This window comes from Rhinoraja longicauda, chromosome 9, assembly GCF_053455715.1.
Source record: "Rhinoraja longicauda isolate Sanriku21f chromosome 9, sRhiLon1.1, whole genome shotgun sequence".
Classification (NCBI taxonomy): domain Eukaryota; kingdom Metazoa; phylum Chordata; class Chondrichthyes; order Rajiformes; family Arhynchobatidae; genus Rhinoraja; species Rhinoraja longicauda.
Genome location: NC_135961.1, coordinates 10,855,026 through 10,875,968, shown reverse-complemented (window position 1 = coordinate 10,875,968; position 20,943 = coordinate 10,855,026). Strand labels below are relative to the sequence as shown.

At 41.2% G+C, this 20,943-nt stretch overlaps 1 protein-coding gene across 1 annotated transcript in view; it reads left to right on the top strand.

The window, feature by feature from the left end:
* The window catches only part of lpgat1 (lysophosphatidylglycerol acyltransferase 1), an 86,381-nt gene that overhangs the window by 49,242 nt on the left and 16,196 nt on the right, over nt 1–20,943 (top strand). Inside the window, exon 7 of the mRNA XM_078404778.1 lies at nt 7,450–7,576. Within this exon, the coding sequence (XP_078260904.1) occupies nt 7,450–7,576 (127 nt within the window). The remainder of the gene's footprint in view (nt 1–7,449; nt 7,577–20,943) is intronic.

Genomic DNA, 20,943 nt, shown 5'->3' with positions numbered 1-20,943 from the left:
ACAGTCAGAATATTAAACAGTAGAATACAGCACAGGAACAGACTCTTCTGCCCACAATGTCCGTATCGAACATGATGCCAAGTTAAACTAATCTCCCCTCCCTGCACGTGATCCATATTCTTCCATTACCTGCATATCCAATTACTATCCAAAAACCGCCGCTTGCATGCCATGATTATATCTACCTCCACTTCAACCGTCAGCAATGGGTTCCAAGCACCCACCATTCTCTGTGTAAAAAAAAAAAACTTGGTAACATTCAATGATGTTACCTTTGCCAAATTTCCCACTATCAACATCATGGGTTCACCATTAATCAGATTTCAAATGGACCAGCCATGTAAATATCATGGTGACAAAAACAAGTGAGAGGCTGGATATTCTGCTGGGAATGACTTGCCTTGACATCCAAAAACCTTTCTACCATCTACAGGGCAAAGATCAGGATCTTGGTGGGACCCTCTCCTCGTTCCTGGATGGGTGCAACAACACTGAAAAAACTTGGTGTCATCTAGTACAAGGCAGCCTACTATTGGCCCACTATCATCTTCCTTAAACATTGATTCCCTCCATCACTGGTGTGCTGTGGCTGCGATGTGTCCCATAGATAGGATGTGCTGCGGTTTCTTCCCAAGGCTCCTGCTGAAAGCACCTCCCAAACTCATGACCTCTGTTGCCACGAAGCAGATCCCCCTCAAGTTGCACGCCCCCCTGCCCTGGAAATGTTTCAGTGGACCTTAGCATTAGCTGTGTCTCAATCCTGGGACTCCCTACCCAAGAACACCATGGGAGGACCTTCCCCAAAACGGTTGCTGTGGTTCACCACCGCCTTTTCAAGAGGAATCAATGCTGGCCTTGATTCTGAAAGTAGAAAGTACTTTCATTGGGCTCAAATCCAGAGGAAAAGCACAAGTGTGATTTTTTTTTTTTGGGGTATGAAAAATGCAGGTCCAACATCACCAAGCCTACTTGTGTGATATTTTGTATACAAGCAAGTGTAATATATATGTAGGAAGTAACTATAGATACTGGTTTACACCGAAGATAAACACAAAATGCTGGAGTAACTCGGCAATGCTGCCTGAGTTACTCCAGCATTTTCTGTCTACCTCAAGTGTAATATACAGTGCACCCAATAAAGTAACACAATTCAGTAACATAGGATTTATTTTTAAGAGCAATCCGGAGGCTTTCTTCTCAAGTTGATTGCTTTAACTCGCAAAAATACATGGTATATGGAGTTCAAAGCTCAGCTAAACCATGATATTTCTGGTTTACTGGATTCGTTTCCTTCAATGCTCTTTGTAAGGATAAGCTTGCTTGCTTGCTAATGTCTGAAATTTATCTTAAGAAGTCACTTGTTGTTTTATCTTTATGATAATGATGACTGCACACTGAATATGTGCTGAGATGGCTGGGGATCAGGAGATAGTGCATGGGGAAGGGTACAGAGGATAATCTAAGGACTGAGAAGAACAGGGAATTTAGGACAGTACAATGGAGGAACAGGCCCTGCCGCCCACAATGTCTGTGCCAAACATTATGCTAAATTTAACTGTGTAGGAAGGAACTGCAGATGCTGGTTATACACTGAGGATAAACAAAAAGTGCTGGAGTAACTCAGCAAGTCAGGATGCATCTCTGGAGAGGAATGGGTGACATTTTGGGTCGAAATCCTTCTTCAGACTGAGAATCAGGGGAGAGGGAGTCTAGAGATATGAAAGGGTAAGGTGTGAAAACAACTGATCAAAGCAGACGATGACAAGGAAATGCAGAATGGTTCATTGTTAGCTGAGGGTAAGGTGATAAGGAGGCATACGATCAGTAAAATTAATCAGAACTAGGTTGGGAGAGGGACAGAGAGAGAGAGAGAGAGAGAGAGGGAAGGAAGGGCTACTTGAAGTTAAGGAAATCATTATACTACTGTCCGAGCAAAATAGGAGGTGTTGTTCCTCCAATTTGTGTTGGGCTTCGCTCTGACAGTGGAGGAGGCCCAGGACAGAAAGGTCAGTGTGGGAATGGGAGGGGGATGCAATGTGACTTCCTTACTCTTGTACACTATATCCTGACTAATGATAGCATGCAGATTATAGGTCTCGCCATTAACTGTATATTTTTCCCCTTGCATTTGACCTCCCAAAGTGCAACGCCTCACACTTGCTCGAATTAAACTTCATCTGCTATTTCTCCGCACATATCTCTCATAGATCGTGCTGTATCCTTTGACAGCCTTCTTCAGTGTCCTCAACTCCATCAATTTTATTATAATCTATATATCACAAACAACAGAGGTCCCAGCACAGATCCTTGCCGAACACCACTGATCACAGTCCTCCAGACAGAATAACATCCTTCCACTTCTCCCCTCTGTCTTCTTTGGGTAAGTCAATTCTGATTCCAAACTACCAAGGCACCATGAATCCATGCATTTTAAACTTCTGAATCAGCCGATCATGAAGGACTTTATCAAATGCTTTACTAAAATCCATGTGGACAACATCCACTGGCCTATCCCCGTCAATCACCTTCACATCTCAAAAAAATTCAAATTCAAATTCATAGGATATGGCCTGCCATGCTGACTGTCCCTAAATACCATATTTTCTCCAAAATGTGACTACATCATAGCCTGAAGAATCCTCTCTAATAACTTCCTTACCACTGATGTTAGGTCGACTGGCCTATAATTTGCTGGTTTATCTCTACTTCCCTTGTTAAACAAAGGAACAACGTTGGCTACACTACAAACCTCTTGGACCTCTCCTGTGGTGAGAGAGAGAGAATATAATGTTCTTGCCACTCTCAATAACCTGAGTGGATGTATGCTGCAGAATGACTGGAATTGGGGATGGACTTTGGAGATGCAGATATGTCCGGGGACGGTTAGCTGGGAAGAAGCTGGAAATTGGGTTTTGGCAATGGTAATTGCAAGGGTAGGGATGGGGGGTTTGGTAGCTGGAGATCGGATGAGCAAGAAAGCGTAGAAATCCAGAAGGCTGGATAAGCTACAACATTGATTGCATTTCACAAGCCTGCATCACCAGTAATAGGGCCAATCCACCAACACAAAGGCCATGAGGTACTACTGACTGACTGAACCCCATGGGAGTGCAGTGAGATCCTTGCATGAACGAAGAGGACAAGCCAGGTGAACAACAGGCCGTCTCGAGCTCCTGCAGACATTCACATGACCATGGATAAGAGAAAACTTTTCAGGCCAGCAGGTACAGGGGTATCTGCCAGTTGATCTTCAGTGCCAATTCAGTGTCACAGCAGAATAACCAAATAAAATACTTCCTCTATTTTCCAGAAGAAGATGCAGGTCACCACTGCTTCTGAATGTGCTGCTAACAAAAAAAAAAAATTATCAGCAAATATTAGAGGATTTCTGTAACATTTGCCAAAAGACTGAGCATCATCCCATAATCCCTACTGGGTCCTGTCCATAGCTAAACTGACGTACAGATGATCACAAAGTGCTGTAGTAGGATGGATGCTGAGATTTGGCAAGCTGTATAATTGATGTCACTGCCAACTGTCCTCAATTGACAGCTGCTTTCTTCAGAGGGAATGTGCAGGAGGCCTAAGCCAATTGTAGCACTTCACCTTTTACACTGACTCAGATCAGCTGATCTGGCACATTTCAGGCATTGAATCTGGCCCCACAATTTATAGAGCTTTACTTACTTAAATGGACAAACTGGGCAAAGCAAAACTGAGTTCTATCATTGCCTGATGTACCTTGTGTAGGATCACTGAATTCTCAATGATTGGCCGAGTCCAGTAGGAGCATTTTAAAAACTTTTATTTAAGCACAATGGATACATGGCATCAGAGCAAAGAATTAAAATATCTCATAAGGTCATAAGGAATAGGAGTAGAATTAGGCCATTCGGCCCGTCAGGTCTACTCTGCCATTCAATCATGGCTGATCTACAGTGCCCTCCATAATGTTTGGGACAAAGACCCATCATTTATTTATTTGCCTCTGTACTCAACAATTTGAGATTTGTAATAGAAAAAATCACATGTGGTTAAAGTGCACATTGTCAGATTTTATTAAAGGTTATTTTTATACATTTTGGTTTCACCATGTAGAAATTACAGCTGTGTTTATACATAGTCCCCCCATTTCAGGGCACCATAATGTTTGGGATACATGGCTTCACAGGTGTTTGTAATTGCTCAGGTGTGTTTAAATGCCTCCTTAATGCAGGTATAAGAGAGCTCTCAGCTCCTAGTCTTTCCTCCAGTCTTTCCATCACCTTTGAAAACCTTTCTATCACCTTTGGAAACTTTTATTGTTGTTTATCAACATGAGGATCAAAGTTGTGCCAATGAAAGTCAAATAAACTGACATGTAAATTTTCCGCGGATTTCCGTGTTTTTAAAGTCCATTTTCCGCACTTTTTGCATGATTTCTGTGTTTTTCAATGCCAAATAAACGGAGAAATCGGATCGAAAGAAAGAAAGAAGGAAAAAAACAATGTAATAGACTTGTAATGAACACTAGGGACGCTAGAGGTCACTAGGGGTTCCGCGAGAAATCCCCCGCACCCTGGAAGTCTCCCCGAAAATGTGGCACCTAGGGTGGGCAAGGCAGCCAATATTAAATTTAAGTGCAAGATTATATAACAAAATTAATTAAGATAGGGTTAAAATGTAAAACACAGCAGAAAAGCCAATTCCCACCATTTTGGGCTGATTATCAATTAATGTGCGAATTTACATCAAAATATTATTGGTATACAGTGACATATTCACATTATTTTGTTATGTCTGTTTTAACTTTGAAATTAACTAAACGAGGCTTGAAACTGGTAATACCTATCCGACAGATCAGAAACACTCTTCAGGAATCAGGTGTGGATTTGTCAATGACCACTGTCTGCAGAAGATTTCATGAACCGAAATACAAAGGCTACACTGCAAGATGCAAACCACTGGTTAGCCGCAAAAATAGGATGGCCGGTTACAGTTTGCCAAGAAGTACTTAAAAGAGCAACCACGGTTCTGGAAAAAGGTCGTGTGGACAGATGAGACAAAGATTAACTTATATCAGAGTGATGGCAAGAGCAAAGTATGGAGGAGAGAAGGAACTGCCCAAGATCCAAAGCATACCACATCATCTGTGAAACACGGTGGTGGGGGTGTTATGGCCTGGGCATGTATGGCTGCTGAATGTACTGGCTCACTTATCTTCCTTGATGATACAACTGCTGATGGTAGTAGCATAATGAATTCTGAAGTGGAAAGATACATCGTATCGGCTCAACTTCAAACAAATACCTCAAAACTGCTGATGGTAGTAGCATAATGAATTCTGAAGTTATAGATACATCGTATCGGCTCTAGTTCAAACAAATGCCTCAAAACTCATTCTACAGCAAGACAATGATCCCAAACATACTGCTAAAGCAACAAAGGAGTTTTTCAAAGCTAAAAAATGGTCTATTCTTGAGTGTAAAGATGGCTGCAATACAGGTCTGGCAGAGCATTACCAGAGAAGACACCCAGCAACTGGTGATGTCCATGAATTGCAGACTTCAAGCAGTCATTGCATGCAAAGGATATGCAACAAAATACTAAACATGACTACTTTCATTTACATGACATTGCTGTGTCCCAAACATTATAGTGCCCTGAAACGGGGGGACTATGTATAAACACTGCTGTAATTTCTACATGGCCAAACCAAAATGTATAAAAGTGGCCTTTATTAAAATCTGATAAAGTGCACTTTAACCACATGTGATTTTTTTTTTCTATTACAAATCTCAAATTGTGGAGTACAGAGGCAAATAAATAAATGATGGGTCTTTGACCCAGACATTATGGAGGGCACAGTATCTCTCCCTCTGAACCCCATTCTCCCCATAATCTCTGACACCTGTATTAATCAAGAATCTATCTACGCCTTGAAAATATCCAAAATAAGATCTGCAGACCTTAACTAAAAACTGAACATATAACTAACATAACAAAAAAACTATAGAACTGTAACTAAAGGACTGAAGACTGAGCATGTGGGTGACAAAAGACACTCAACTAACACGCTTACAGAACAGAATACACTGCTGATAAACAAGCTTCCCCATCTATATAGGATTGATGCCCTTTGAGTACAGCTATCCAGGTTGAAAGCTGCAGGGGTTAAATTGCTGTGCAGTCGGCTGCGCCTTACTGTACTTCACAGAGACACAGCTTTTGCAGCCCCCTCTGTCATCGTCTGGTGCACCTTGTATGGATTTTCATAAAGACCAAGTCAGAACAATCTGTTGTTGGTGCTATGGAAGGAAAGTCAACCATTGTTTGTTTTTAAAATGATAATGGTTCTTTGTTCTCAGAGGTTTATCATCGTCACATGTAGAACTTTGCGTGCTATCCAGTCACACCAACTTTTACAATTGCACTTTTTAGGAAAGAAACTTGCTGTTCTTACCTTGTATAACATGGGTGACTCCATTCGTGCACAAATATGGGTTACTGTTTGCTAAATGTTATAAACACAAGCTACTGCAAATGCTGGAACCTTGAGTAAAACGCAAACTGTTAAAGGAACCAGCGCATCAGGTAACATTTGGAGAGGGAATGGACAGGCGCAGATTCGAGAAATAACTCGTTATATGGGCCCGTGTTACTAAAATGGTAGTACGGGATAAGTAATAAATGCCAGACCTGTCACAATGCCTGTTAACAGAATTTTAAAACCAGTATGGATTTTGGTGATCTCTGTATACAAAGTGGTCTGAATTAACGGGATAACTGCACTTGTATAGCCTTACAAGTATTTGAGTAAAGAAATTGTACAATCTATTGCCTGGTATAATTTTAATGGTATAATATAAATATATCAGAAAAATAAATATAAATAGATTGTGGAATTGATCGGGTAGATGCGCAGAGTCTCTTGCCCAGAGTAGGTAAATCGAGGACCAAAGGACATAGGTTTAAGGTGAAGGGGAAAAGATTTAATGGAATCTGCAGAGGAACTTTTTCACACAAAGGGTGGTGGGTGTATGGAACAAGCTGCCAGAGGAGGTAATTGAGGCTGGGACTATCCCAATGTTTAAGATACAGTTAGACAGGTACATGGATAGGACAGGTTTGGATGGATATGGACTAAATACAGGCAGGTAGGACTAGTGTAGCTGGGACATGTGGGCAAGTTGGGCCGAAGGCTGTTTCCACACTGTATCACTCTATGACTCTAAATGAAATAATATGTTAATTATACCAACTTTTAAGAACATTAAAACTCTACTTCCATGGTATTTAAACACAACTAGCTGTGGCTGTGATTTGACACAGATCTAACCATTTTTATTCAGGATAAAATACTTAGAATGCAGGAGCATCCCTATTATCTCAGGGATTTCTTAAATGCCTATACAGGAGTAGGAAAATAAGTTTGCTTACCTCTTTTTTTTGAATCTCTGTCCTATATAGTGGCCAAACACAAAGGTCTTCAGTGGGTTATAGATATTACCATCGCGTATCAGAAAGCTAAGCCAATAGACATTCAGACTTGGATCATTGGTTACAGAGATCCAACAGTCACAAATGTTCACTACAGGTAAGTCCTATTAATTCAGATCTTTATCTCAATTCGTGAAGCTTTTAACAATTGTGGATTGATGGACTGTGGCCATCTGAAATTTGTGATGATGTATTTATTTATGACTGTGCAAGAGGGGCCTGTTCTGTTACTTTATGGTTTACCGAAAGTTGACCACTGTCTTTCCAAAATGTGTCTAGATTTAAGACCCATCCAGTGCATAAATATGCTGGCTGCTTTAGTCTTCTTGATCTCAGAATGTTGAAAACATGTTTTTTGAAAGGGGGTTGTTATTGACATTTGCACATCTTTTTGGTGTTGGCAAGTAATTGATTTAGTTTCTCATTTAGTAGAAACAAGTTAAAAATCCAGCTTTGATTACATTTGTGGAAAATCCACAGAGCTGAATGAATCATAAACTATACTTTTTTCTTTTTGTGTGTATGTGGAAACAATTCATGTTTTAGTCATACTCAGGCATTTCCTGAATGTGAGTCCTACCACCCCAGCAACAGACTGTTCCAGCTGTTACGGTCAGGCAAACGCCTTTGCTGTCACGCTGTGAAAACAGAGAGGATGAGACGGAGTTTCTTCCCACAGGCCATTAGGACTGTTAACTCTCATATCACCAGGGACTAATTTAATTTACTATATTAATTTATTTTTTGTGTTAACATTTTTTTTTCTATTCTGTTTTGTAGTTTAGCACAATCCGCAGGAGTTGCCACTTTCATTTCACTGCACATCTTGTATATGTATGTGACAAATAAACTTGACTTGACTTCCCACCTCACCCATCACCTTATTTGGTATGTTGATGAGCTGCATTTTTGTTGCTTCCTCCTCTTGTACTGAATTTGAAAGTGTCATAATTTCTGCTGAAAGTTTCTATGTGATCCATCTCTGACACTTCCCTTTCCTTTGCCTACTCTATCTTCATCTCAGGGGATAGTTTAACGAATGGTTTCTGTTGCAAGCCCTCAGAATCCCTTAGATATCTTGACACCACCTCATGCAAGAACTCTTTCTCTGGCATCGCTGCAAACTGTTCAGATAATGCCACTTTCCACAATAGTGTTTACAAAATCTCTTCTTTTTTTCTCCTTATTTGTGCATCCCTTTGCTATTGTTGATTGTTCTCAACTGCATCTGAGTTTTTTGCACTTTTACTGTTCCCCTTTATTCTCTAACCCAATGTAAGAATAGTTTCCCTTGTCCTCTCCCTCTGTCCCACAGGCCCACAAAATGGATCATCCTCCATGACATATTTCCCCATCCTCCCCCTTTCAGCTTTATCTCTGTGACTTCCTGGTTCACTTTAACATCTTCCCAACACCTATGCCTCGTACCATTTTCCATATCACTGCAGAAACGCAGCACCAACCCTCATCCCTTTCCTTCCCACCGTCCAGGGACTGATGCTGTCTGTTCTTTGAACCCTAATGACTTGGATTTTATTAAAAACGACCATGCCTCTTCAGCAAGATATGTCATGAGGAATAGGAATAGAAGTAGGCCATTCAGGCCATCACGTCTACTCCGCCATTCATCTCTCCCTCCTAACCCCATTCTCCTGCCTTCTCCCCATAACCCCTGACACCCGTACTAATCAAGAAACTATCTATCTCTGCCTTAAAAATATCCACTGCCTTCAGTGGCAAAGAATTCCACAGATTCACCACCCTCTGACTAAAGTAATTTCTCCTCATCTCATTCCTAAAAGAATGTCCTTTAATTCTGACGCTATGACTTCTAGTCCTAGACTCTCCCTCTAGTGGAAACATCTTCTCTACATCCACCCTATCTAAGCCTTTCATTATTCTGTATGTTTCAATGAGGTCCTCCCTCATTCTTCTAAACTCCAGCGAATATAGGCCCAGTGCCGTCAAACGCTCATCATAAGTTAACCTACTCGTTCCTGGGATCATTCTTGTAAACCTCCTCTGGACCCTCTCCAGAGCCAGCACATCCTTCCTCAGAAATGGTGCCCAAAATTGTGCACAATATTCCAAATGCGGCATTACCAGCGCCTCACAGAGCCTCAACATTACATCCATGTTTTTGTACACAAGCCCTCTTGAAATGCTAGCATTGACTTTGCTTTCCTCATCATTTCGTTCAATTTTTCTGCCTTGTAACTTGCTGAAAGTGGGGAGCTCATGTTGTGAAAAGCTGCTCATCCAGGCCTTAGAAATATCAGTGCCCTTAACTGATAAACTTTCTGAATTGACGGAATATACAGTGGAACTACTACAGAAATAATGTGAATTTGCACACATTGATGTAGAATGTGAATATTTGTATTAGTGAATGAAAAAGAGACAAAAGAAAACTTTTATCAAAAACTCAAATAACCATTAAGTCTGAAGAAGGCTCCCGACCAGAAACGTCACCCATCCTTTTTTGCCAGAGATGCTGCCTGACCCGCAGAGTTACTCCAACACTTTGTGTCTATCTTCGGTATAAACCAGCATCTGTAGTTCCTTTCTACACAAGTACAAGATTAAGTCTGCTTAATTTAAATTATGCCTTAGTGAGTTTCATTGGTGTCACTGGAGCATACAAGAGTTGAGTTAATTTGCACATTTGAATGGCAACCTTAATTTCCTGTAACAGTGACAAGGCAGAGAACATGCAAATACCCACGTTTCTTGACAGTCACAAAGCTGAGGAGCATCAAAGTTGTGCAAAACCATCGGTGCAGCGATGTAAATTATCAGCTACTTTGCCAGTTTGCTGTTCCCTAGTTATTGTTTCATTGACATGAATTGCTTGCTAATTTTAGGAAAGTTATTTATCGTATCAAATATCTTATTGTTAAGGGTAAAATCCTTAACAGCATTGATATACAGGGGGATTTTGAGGTCCTAGCCCATGGTTCTCTGAAAGTGGAAAGACAAATAGATAGAATGGTTGATATTGCAAATGGTGTGCAGGTCTTCATTGCTCGATATCGAGTATCAGAGTCATGATGCAGCTCTAAGACTTTGGTAAGTCTACATATTGAGTGCCATTCTGGTCACTGAAGGATGTAGAGGCTTTGGAGACGGTGCAGAGGAGGTTTACCAGAATGATGCCTGGGTTAGGGGAAATTAGCCATAAAGAGAGGTTGGACAGACTTGGATTGCTTTCTCTCGAGCACCGGAGGTTGAAGGAAGACCTAATAAAAGTATATAAAATTATGAAAAGCAAAGGTAGAGTAGACAGTCAGAATCTTTCTCTCAGTAGAAATGTCAAAGATTAGAGAGTATAGCTTTAAGGTAAGAGGGGTAAAGTTTAAAAGAGATGTGTGGGTCAAGTTTTTAAATAGAAACTGATGGGTGTCTGGAGTGGAGTGCCTGGAGCCCGTCATCAGCGGCGCTAATAGAGGAAGATAAAATAGTCAGGTTTAAGAGGCTTTTAGATAGGCAAATAGATATGCAGAGAATTGTGGAATACAGATCACATGTAGGTAGAGGAGATTAGTTCATCTTAGCATCATGTTTGAGACAGACATTGCAGACCAAAGGGCTTATTCATGTGCTGTGCTGATGCATGTGTAAGAAAGAACTGCAGATGCTAGTTTAAACTGAAGACAGACACAAAAAGTTGGAGTATCTCAGCGGGACAGGCAACATCTCTGGAGAGAAGGAATAGGTGACGTTTTGGGTTGAGGCCCTTCTTCAGACTGTGCTGAGTTCCTCCAGCTTTTTGTGTCTACTGTGCTGATACATGTTCTATTTTAATGAAAATTTCACAGTTTGTTAACAACTAGCCGTGACTATAGGTATTTTATAATGTGTACACATTTAATTGATGAAAAGTAAAAAATATCACCTATTTTCTTTTCTCTATAGATACTTCTTATTACACTCATTAACTTAGTTACACAACAGATAAATTCAGCATACAAGCAGAAGGAGATTAAAACACTTCGGAGAAAAGTGTTTTTTTATAATTAGCTATTTATGCAATAGTTCAATTATCTTTGAGATTTTAAAAGCCATTCCCCATGCTGAACATGTTGTTATGCCATCTGATATCATTTTGGATATCTCTTGTATTGTAAGAGGGAATTAAGAGCATGTTTAGTTTAGAGATACAGAGCGGAAACAGGCCACTCGGCCCACAGAGTCTGTACCGACCAGCGATCCCCGCACATTAACACCATCGTACACTGGGGACAATTTTTACAATTATACCAAGCCAATTAACCTACAAACCTGTAAGTCTTTGGAATGTGGGAGGAAACTGAAGTTCCCGGGGGAACCCCACGCAGGTTACGGGGAGAACCTACAAACTCCATCAGCCAGCACCCTTAGCCAGTCTGAAGAAGGGTTTCGACCCGAAACTTCACCCATTCCCTCTCTCCTAGATGCTGCCTGACCTGCTGAGTTACTCCAGCATTTTGTGATACCCTTAGTCAGGATCGAACCCGGATCTCTGGTACTGTTAGGCAGCAACTCTACCGCTGCGCCACCCTTTAACTCCAGTCGTTCTTGGTGAATAGTGTTGAAGCCAGTTAAAGAACACCACAGTCTTGAATTCTGCAACTCTGCCAGAACTCAGCTCATGCACGCAATCTGAATCCTGTAAAACAAAAGTGTTATTATTAACCTAGTTGGTGGTGTTGAGAATAACTGATATTATGAGAGTCATTTGTAAACTTTAGGAAATCCTTTGCCCAGCGAAATGATCAGTTACAGAAATAAATTTGAGAACTTCACATGTATCAGTAGAATCCCAAATGTACAGTGCCCTCCATAATGTTTGGGACAAAGACCCATCATTTATTTATTTGCCTCTAGTCCACAATTTGAGATTTGTAATAGAAAAAAAATCACATGTGGTTAAAATGCACATTGTCAGATTTTAATAAAGGCCACTTTTATACACTTTTTCGTTTCACTATGTAGAAATTACAGCTGTGTTTATACATAGTCCCCCCCCCATTTCAGGGCACCATAATGTTTGGGACACATGGCTTCACGGGTATTTGCAATTGCTCAGGTGTGTTTAATTACCTCCTTAATGCAGGTATAAGAGAGCTCTCAGCTCCTAGTCTTTCCTCCAGTCTTTCCATCACCTTTGGAAACTTTTATTGCAGTTTATCAACATGAGGACCAAAGTTGTGCCAATGAAAGTCAAAGAAGCCATTATGAGACTGAGAAACAAGAATAAAACTGTTAAGAGACATCAGCCAAACCTTAGGCTTACCAAAATCAACTGTTTGGAACATCATTATGAAGAAGGAGAGCACTGGTGAGCTCACTGATCGCAAAGGGACTGGCAGGCCAAGGAAGACCTCCACAGCTGATGACAGAAGAATTCTCTCTTTAATAAAGAAAAATCCCCAAACACCTGTCCGACAGATCAGAAACACTCTTCAGAAGTCAGGTGTGGATTTGTCAATGACCACTGTCCGCAGAAGACTTCATGAATAGAAATACAGAGGCTACACTGCAAGATGCAAACCACTGGTTAGCTGCAAAAATAGGATGGTCAGGTTAGTTTTCCAAGAAGTACTTAAAAGAGCAACCACAGTTCCGGAAAAAGGTCTTGTGGACAGATGAGATGAAGATTAACTTATATCAGAGTGATGGCAAGAGTAAAGTATGGAGGAGAGAAGGAACTGCCCGAGATCCAAAGCATACCACCTCATCTGTGAAACACGGTGGTGGGGGTGTTATGGCCTGGGCATGTGTGGCTGCTGAAGGTACTGGCTCACTTATCTTCATTGATGATACAACTCCTTGATGGTAATAGCATAATGAATTCTGCACGGTAGCGCAGCGGTAGAGTTGCTGCTTTACAGCGAATGCAGCGCCGGAGACTCAGGTTCGATCCTGACTACGGGTGCTGCACTGTAAGGAGTTTGTACGTTCTCCCCGTGACCTGCGTGGGTTTTCTCCGAGATCTTCGGTTTCCTCCCACACTCCAAAGACGTACAGGTATGTAGGTTAATTGGCTGGGTAAATGTAAAAATTGTCCCTAGTGGGTGTAGGATAGTGTTAATGTGCGGGGATCGCTGGGCGGCACGGACTTGGTGGGCCGAAAAGGCCTGTTTCCGGCTGTATATATATGATATGATATGATATGATATGATATGAAGTGTACAGACACATCCTATCTGCTCAAGTTCAGACAAATGCCTCAAAACTCATTGGCCAGCAGTTCATTCTACAGCAAGACAATGATCCCAAACATAGTGCTAAAGCAACAAAGGAGTTTTTCAAAGCTAAAAAATGGTCAATTCTTGAGTGTCCAAGTCAATTACCCGATCTGAACCCAATTGAGCATGGCTTTTATATGCTGAAGAGAAAACTGAAGGGGACTTGTTCCCAAAACAAGCATAAGCTAAAGATGGTTGCAATACAGGCCTGGCAGAGCATCACCAGAGAAGACACCCAGCAACTGGTGATGTCCATGAATTGCAGACTTCAAGCAGTCATTGCATGCAAAGGATATGCAACAAAATACTAAACATGACTACTTTCATTTACATGACATTGCTGTGTCCCAAACATTATGGTGCCCTGAAATGGGGGGACTATGTATAAACACTGCTGCAATTTCTGCATGGTGAAACCAAAATGTATAAAAATGGCTTTTATTAAAATCTGACAAAGTGCACTTTAACCACAGGTGATTTATTTTCTATTACAAATCTCAAATTGTAGAGTACAGAGGCAAATAAATAAATGATGGGTCTTTGTCCCAAACATTATGGAGGGCACTGTAAGTAGAGGTGTTGAATCAGAATCATTCTGCAATCTTGCAGTAGATGCATCATGAAGAAGGAATCAACCACCATTTCATGGCCAGAGAGAGGGTATTCGAGTCTTAATTCCTGTTATTGAGAAAAGCAGGAAACCAACAAACACATGGATTGGTTGTGGATTGACATTAGTTAGTTAAAGTAAATAAGTTTTGAGAGAGCTGTAACACTGACTACTGCTTTCCAGAAATTTGGACATTTACTTGTACAAGTCTTCTGGAGCAATCCAGCATGGAGTTATAGAACTGAGCGCACAAACCTACCTTTCAGGCCTTTCAGCCTACCATGTCTACATCAACCATTGCACTCATCTAAACTAATCCCAAATACTTTTGTTTACAGTTATAGGCTGTACTATAATCAATATCATCAATATCTACTTTCACTGATATGGAAAGTGATTGCTCTTTTCCAGGGTTTCATCAGTGATCAGTATTGTGCAGCAAGAGCTGATTTATAGTTGTCCACTCTTTCGCAACATTCAGTATCTTAATATTCTGTCATTTGTACCTTATGTTGCACTGCTGGGTGAGCCTGTTAAAATGATATTGTTATTTGTATTTAATATAATATGACTCAATCCAGCATTGCCAACAGCTTTCTTTGGCTGTAGAACTGCAGATACTTGCATTAGGAAGGCACTGTCCTTGTCCAGCTGAACCAAGAATTGATGACCCTTGAAAAATAACCCTCAGATATAGAGCAAGTTTACATTTAAAGTAATAATATTGTAAGTCGTTGGTTGATGCATTTTCTCAATTTTCCTCTTTTCTGTCATAATAATTAATGGGCTTGCTTCCTCTTTAGTAATCACCAACATGCCATTTGTTATGCAAATCATGTTTTACTGAAAAGGCCTTTTTTTTGTTGCAAATTATGACTAAAACTGCTGGAAATAAAAAGTCCAAATTTTGGATGGGGTCTCTTGTCAGAATTACATACTTTGCATGAGTTGTTGAGCGCCCTAAAAAATTCCAATGTATATTAACTCGGAACGATAGAAGATAATGTTTTTGTCACTGAATGTTCACAGTGCCTATTTGAGTGAAATTTGTCTTTTCTGCACATAATGATGTTTTAATAAGGCATCCCAGGATGAAATGGGCAGGCGGGGGGGGGGGGGGGGGGGGGGGGGGACAACGACACCCTAAGGGCAGCATCTTTAAACTATCATTGGATTATGTATAAGGTTTTCTTTCAGCTTTTTCCACACAGTCCATTAAAGACACACGTCAATCTTCTGCCAATTTGAGGAATCTGGGATTTATTGATTTTCATGTGATTGTTCTGATTATCCAAAGTGGAAATTTTGTCTTGATTGTTTATTTGAAAGTCTGGATCTATTCTGGCATAATGTCATCTGCAAACCTGACAAGCTTGAGTTGTTGAGCCTCAGCTGAAATCTGTGAAATTGAACCAAGAACCATTCTCTAATAAACTGGTTACATGAATGCTTTAAAAGGGTGTCATACAGAAAACCACTTTTATTTTAAAGTGGCCCCCTGTGCTGATGTTCTTTCCCAGTACACGTACAGAATATCTATTTAGGTGTTGAGTAGAAATACTTGAACCTAAAATGCCATGGAGTACCCTTACTGCATATTGAATCATGTGGATTTTAACCCTGAATGGTTCTGGGAGTTTAGTTGGGTGGTAGCAATTTGCAACATTCAACCACCATTGTAAATTCTAGATGTTGAATATTTGAACTCTCAGGCCTTATAAGATTTGACGGGTAGATTTCTTATCAAGCCCCATCAGTTGTATTTACTTTTTGGCTTCTGTTTCCAGCAGCCTTTGAAAACTCATGTTAAACTAGACATGTACATAAAGGGGAAACTTTTTTTTCTGGAGTTTTGGGGAACTACAACAGGAAGTAAGATAGCAGCAATTCTTGAAACTCTAATTCTGTAAGTTTAATTAGAGATATGACATGGAAACAGACCTTTCGGCCCACCATGTCCACACCAACCAGCGATCCCCCGTACACAAGTTCTATCCTACACTCTAGGGACAATTTACAGAAGCCAATTAACTTACACACCTGCTCATCTTTGGAATGTCGGAGGAAACCAGAGCACCCGGTGAAAACCCATGCGGTCATAGGGAGAACGTACAAACTGCATACAGACAGCACCCATAGTTAGGATCGAACCTGGGTCTCTGATGCTGTAAGGCAGCAACTCCACCCCACGCCACTTGAGGTTAAATGGAAGGCGATAAATGAGGAGAAGGGAAATTTGAAAGGTAAGAAGTCTTATGAGGCACAGAGATTGCTGAGGTCCAGTTCCAGTTGATCAATGATCCAATGTTGGAAACGTATCACTGGGTTGACAGACCAACACAAGTGAGTTTTAAACTTCACTTTGCCATCTCCTTCTTTAAACACCTGGTAATTTCCTTTGTCAACACACTAACAGATTCCCTTCAATGCATTGCATCTCATGGGCACCATATTATATCACTTGTATTCATTCAGATTGCACGCTTCTCTCTTCCTGTCAGCCTACTGTTTCATATAGGGTCAAGAGCTCTTGTTTGATCCATTTTGCAATTTGACAATGTTTTGTCTTCAACACCATCACTTCATCGTGCTTTCCCTATCCTGGCATCTGCAGTACAAGTAGAAGTTACATGCATGCAGTCTGTTTTTGTTTGGGAGCTGCACATTTGCACTTGACATCTCGTTCTGCAGGAAAGATCTGTAAACACATTGGAATAGAGAGGCTTGAGAGGCAGAGAGCAGAAATTGTGAGCTAAAGCTCTCATAAATGAGTGACTGAAATAATTGACTCGGGTTGTGCACATGTAAGGTTGTGCGTTGAACAGACCATGGTCTGTTATTTATAATGAATCATTTCCTGTCTATAACAAGGATGTAACAAGTAGAATGGATAAGGGAGAGCCAGTAGAAGTGGTGTGTCTGGACTTTCAGAAAGCCTTTGACAAGGTCCCACACAAGAGATTAATGTGCAAAATTAGAACACATGGTATTGGGGGTAGGGTATTGACATGGACAGAGAACTGGTTGGCAGACAGGAAGCAAAGAGTAGGAATTAACGGGTCCTTTTCAGAATGGCAGGCAGTGACTAGTGGGGCACCGCAAGGCTCAGTGCTGGGACCCCAGTTATTTATATTAATGATTTAGACGAGGGAATTAAATGTAACATCTCCAAGTTTGCGAATGAAGCAAAGCTGGGTGGCAGTGTGAGCTGCGAGGAGGATGCTATGATGCTGCAGGGTGACTTGGGTAGGTTGGGTGAGTGGGCAGATGCACGGCAGATGCTGTATAATGTGGAGGTTATCCACTTTGGTGGCAAGAACAAGAAGGCAGATTATTATCTGAATGGTGTCAGATTAGGAAAACGAGACCTGGGTGTCCTTGTACATCAGTCACTGAAAGTAAGCATGCAGGTACGGCAGGTAGGAAGAAAGCCTTCATTGCGAGAGGATTTGAGTTTAGGGGCAAGGAGGTCCTACTGTAGGAAAAATGTTCCTGATGTTGGGGACGTTCAGAACCAGGAGTCATTGTTTAAGAATAAGGGGTAGGCCATTTAGGACTGAGATGAGGAAAAACCTTTTCAGCCAGAGAGTTGTGAATCTGTGGAATTCTCTGCCACAGAAGGCAGTGGAGGCCAATTCACTGGATGTATTCAAGAGAGAGTTTGATATAGCTCATGGGGCTAATGGAATAGTGATATGGGGAGAAAGCAGGAACGGGGTACTGATTTTGGATGATCATGTTGAATGGCGGTGCTGGCTCGATAAGGCCGAATGGCCTACTCTTGCACCTATTTTCTATGTTTCTATGTCTGGATATGTACATTCTGAGTGACTTTGGAAGTTAATTGGGAGTCACAAACACTTTCACAGATAGGTCAGGAAGTGCCTGACCGAAGAGGTGGCAGTTTATGTATCATTTATCAAAATATTTAGTGTATCACTTGATGTAATATTGAGGATTCTGTAGGATGCTAAAAACAAACTAAAATGCTAATTTTTAAACAAAAAGGTCAACCAATATAGATACATTGGAGCTGAATTCTAAGGTACAATGCCTTTTAGGTAAATAACAGCACGCACGTTGTATCAAATTTTATTGCATGTACCATTTACTATGGAAGATATTAGGAGGGAGTGCTAACTGTTGTGTTAATTTACACGCAGGTCAGCAAGAAACTTTCCTATATCAGAAGTTTGGCTTAAGGTCATAAGGAATAGGAGTACAATTAGACCATTTGGCTCTTCGACTACTCCGCCATTCAATCATGGCTTATTTATCATATCATATCATATCATATCATATATATACAGCCGGAAACAGGCCTTTTCGGCCCTCCAAGTCCGTGCCGCCCAGCGATCCCCGTACATTAACACTATCCTACACCCACTAGGGACAATTTTTACATTTACCCAGCCAATTATCCTACATACCTGTACGTCTTTGGAGTGTGGGAGGAAACCGAAGATCTCGGAGAAAACCCACGCAGGTCACGGGGAGAACGTACAAACTCCTTACAGTGCAGCACCCGTAGTCAGGATCGAACCTGAGTCTCCGGCGCTGCATTCGCTGTAAAGCAGCAACTCTACCGCTGCGCTACCGTGCCGCCTTATTTATCTCTCCATCCTAACCCCATTCTCCTGCCTTCTCCCTAGAACCTCTGACACCTGTACTAATCAAGAATCTATATATCTCTGCCTTAAAAATATCCACTGACTTGGCCTCCACAGACTTCCATGGCAAAGAATTCCAATGATTCACCACCCTCTGATGAAAGAAATTTCGATTCATCTCCTTCCTAAAAGAATGTCCTTTAATTCTGAAGCTGTGACTTCTAGTCCTAGATTCTCCCACTAGTGGAAACATCCTCTCCGCATCCACTCTATACAAACCTTTCACTGTTCAGCAGAATAGCACAACTCCACCAGAAACATTATATCATATCATATCATATCATATACATACAGCCGGAAACAGGCCTTTTCGGCCCTCCAAGTCCGTGAAGTAGTTAACATTAATATGCTTTGGGAAAAGAAAGGGGAGGGAGGGGGCTGAGATGGAAGGATCAAGGTGAGTTTATAAAGAGGACTATGCGCTTGTGAGATGGGGAGAGAGGTAGGAGGTGACAATAATGTTAAAGTTCAAAAAGAAGCTGATGCCTGCAAGGGCTTAACCCAGGGGGAAAGTTTGTGTAGTTGAGTGGTTAAGGAAGGACTGTGGAAGAAAGTAGTTTGGCAGGCCAGTGGGAAACATGTTCGGACTAAATAGGTAGCAAAGGGCAGTGAGGGATCAAATCGAAGATCTCCAATTTGGAAACAAATATTTAACTTTTTACATCAGCCTTTGGAGAGTGGTAATGATGAAGAATTTATAATTGTCCTTGGCTGTGACCGTGAGCTAGATCTCTCCTTGTTGTGGTCTTTGGTTTGTACATTTAATATCGACAGATTATTATATAAAAATCCGATGATTTGCAAAGATTAGTACTGATAGATGTGCTATATGCTATATGTGCACAGCAGAAATGTAAGTAGTATTTCTTTGATTTGGTAATGTTATTTTATTGTAAAACATTTATACATAGGCAATAATTGCAGGAGTAGGCGAGCCAGCACCGCTATTCAATGTGATTATGGCTGATCATCCACAATCAGTACCCCGTTCCTGCCTTCTCCCCATACTCCTTGATTCCGCTCGCCCTAAGAGCTCTATCTAACTCTCTTTTGAATGCATCTAGTGAATCGGCCTCCACTGCCTTCTGTATGAAAAAGGTTTTTCCTCATCTCAGTTCTAAATGGCCTACCCCTTATTCTTAAACTGTTGCCCCTGGTTTTGTTACCCTACCCCCAACATCGAGAACATGTTTTCTGCATCTGGCGTGTCCAATCCATTAATAATTTTACATGTTTCTATAAGATCCCCTCTCATCTTTCTAAATTCCAGTGAATACAAGCCCAGTCGCTCCATTCTTTCATCATATGACAGTCCCGCCATCCCGGGAATTCACCTAGTGAACCTACACTGCACTCCCTCGATAGCAAGAATGTTCTTCCTCAAATTAAGAGACCAAAAAAGCACGCAATACTCCAGGTGTGGTCTGACCAGGTCCCTGTACAACTGCAGAAGGACCTCTATGCTCCGATACTTAACTCCTCTCGTTATGAAGGCCAACATGCCATTTGCTTTTTTCACTGCCTGCTGTACCTGTCTGCTTACTTTCAGTGACTGATATACTAGGACACCCAGGTCTCGTTGTACTTCCCCTTTTCCTAACCTGACACCATTCAGATAATAATCTGCCTTCCCGTTCTTGCCTCCAAAGTGGATAACCTCACATTTATTCACATTATACTGCATCTGCCATGCATCTGCGCACTCACCCAACCTGTCCAGTCACTCTGCATCCTCATAGCATCCGCTTCACAGTTTACACTGCCACCCAACTTTGTGTCTTTTGCAAATTTGCTAATGTTACTTTTAATTCCTTAATCTAAATCATTATTGTATATTGTAAACAGCTGCAGTCCCGGCACTGAGCCTCGGGGCACCCCACTAGTCACTGCCTGCCATTCTGAAAGTGACCTGTTAATCCCTACTCTTTGTTTCCTGTCTGCCTCTTCGCTGCAG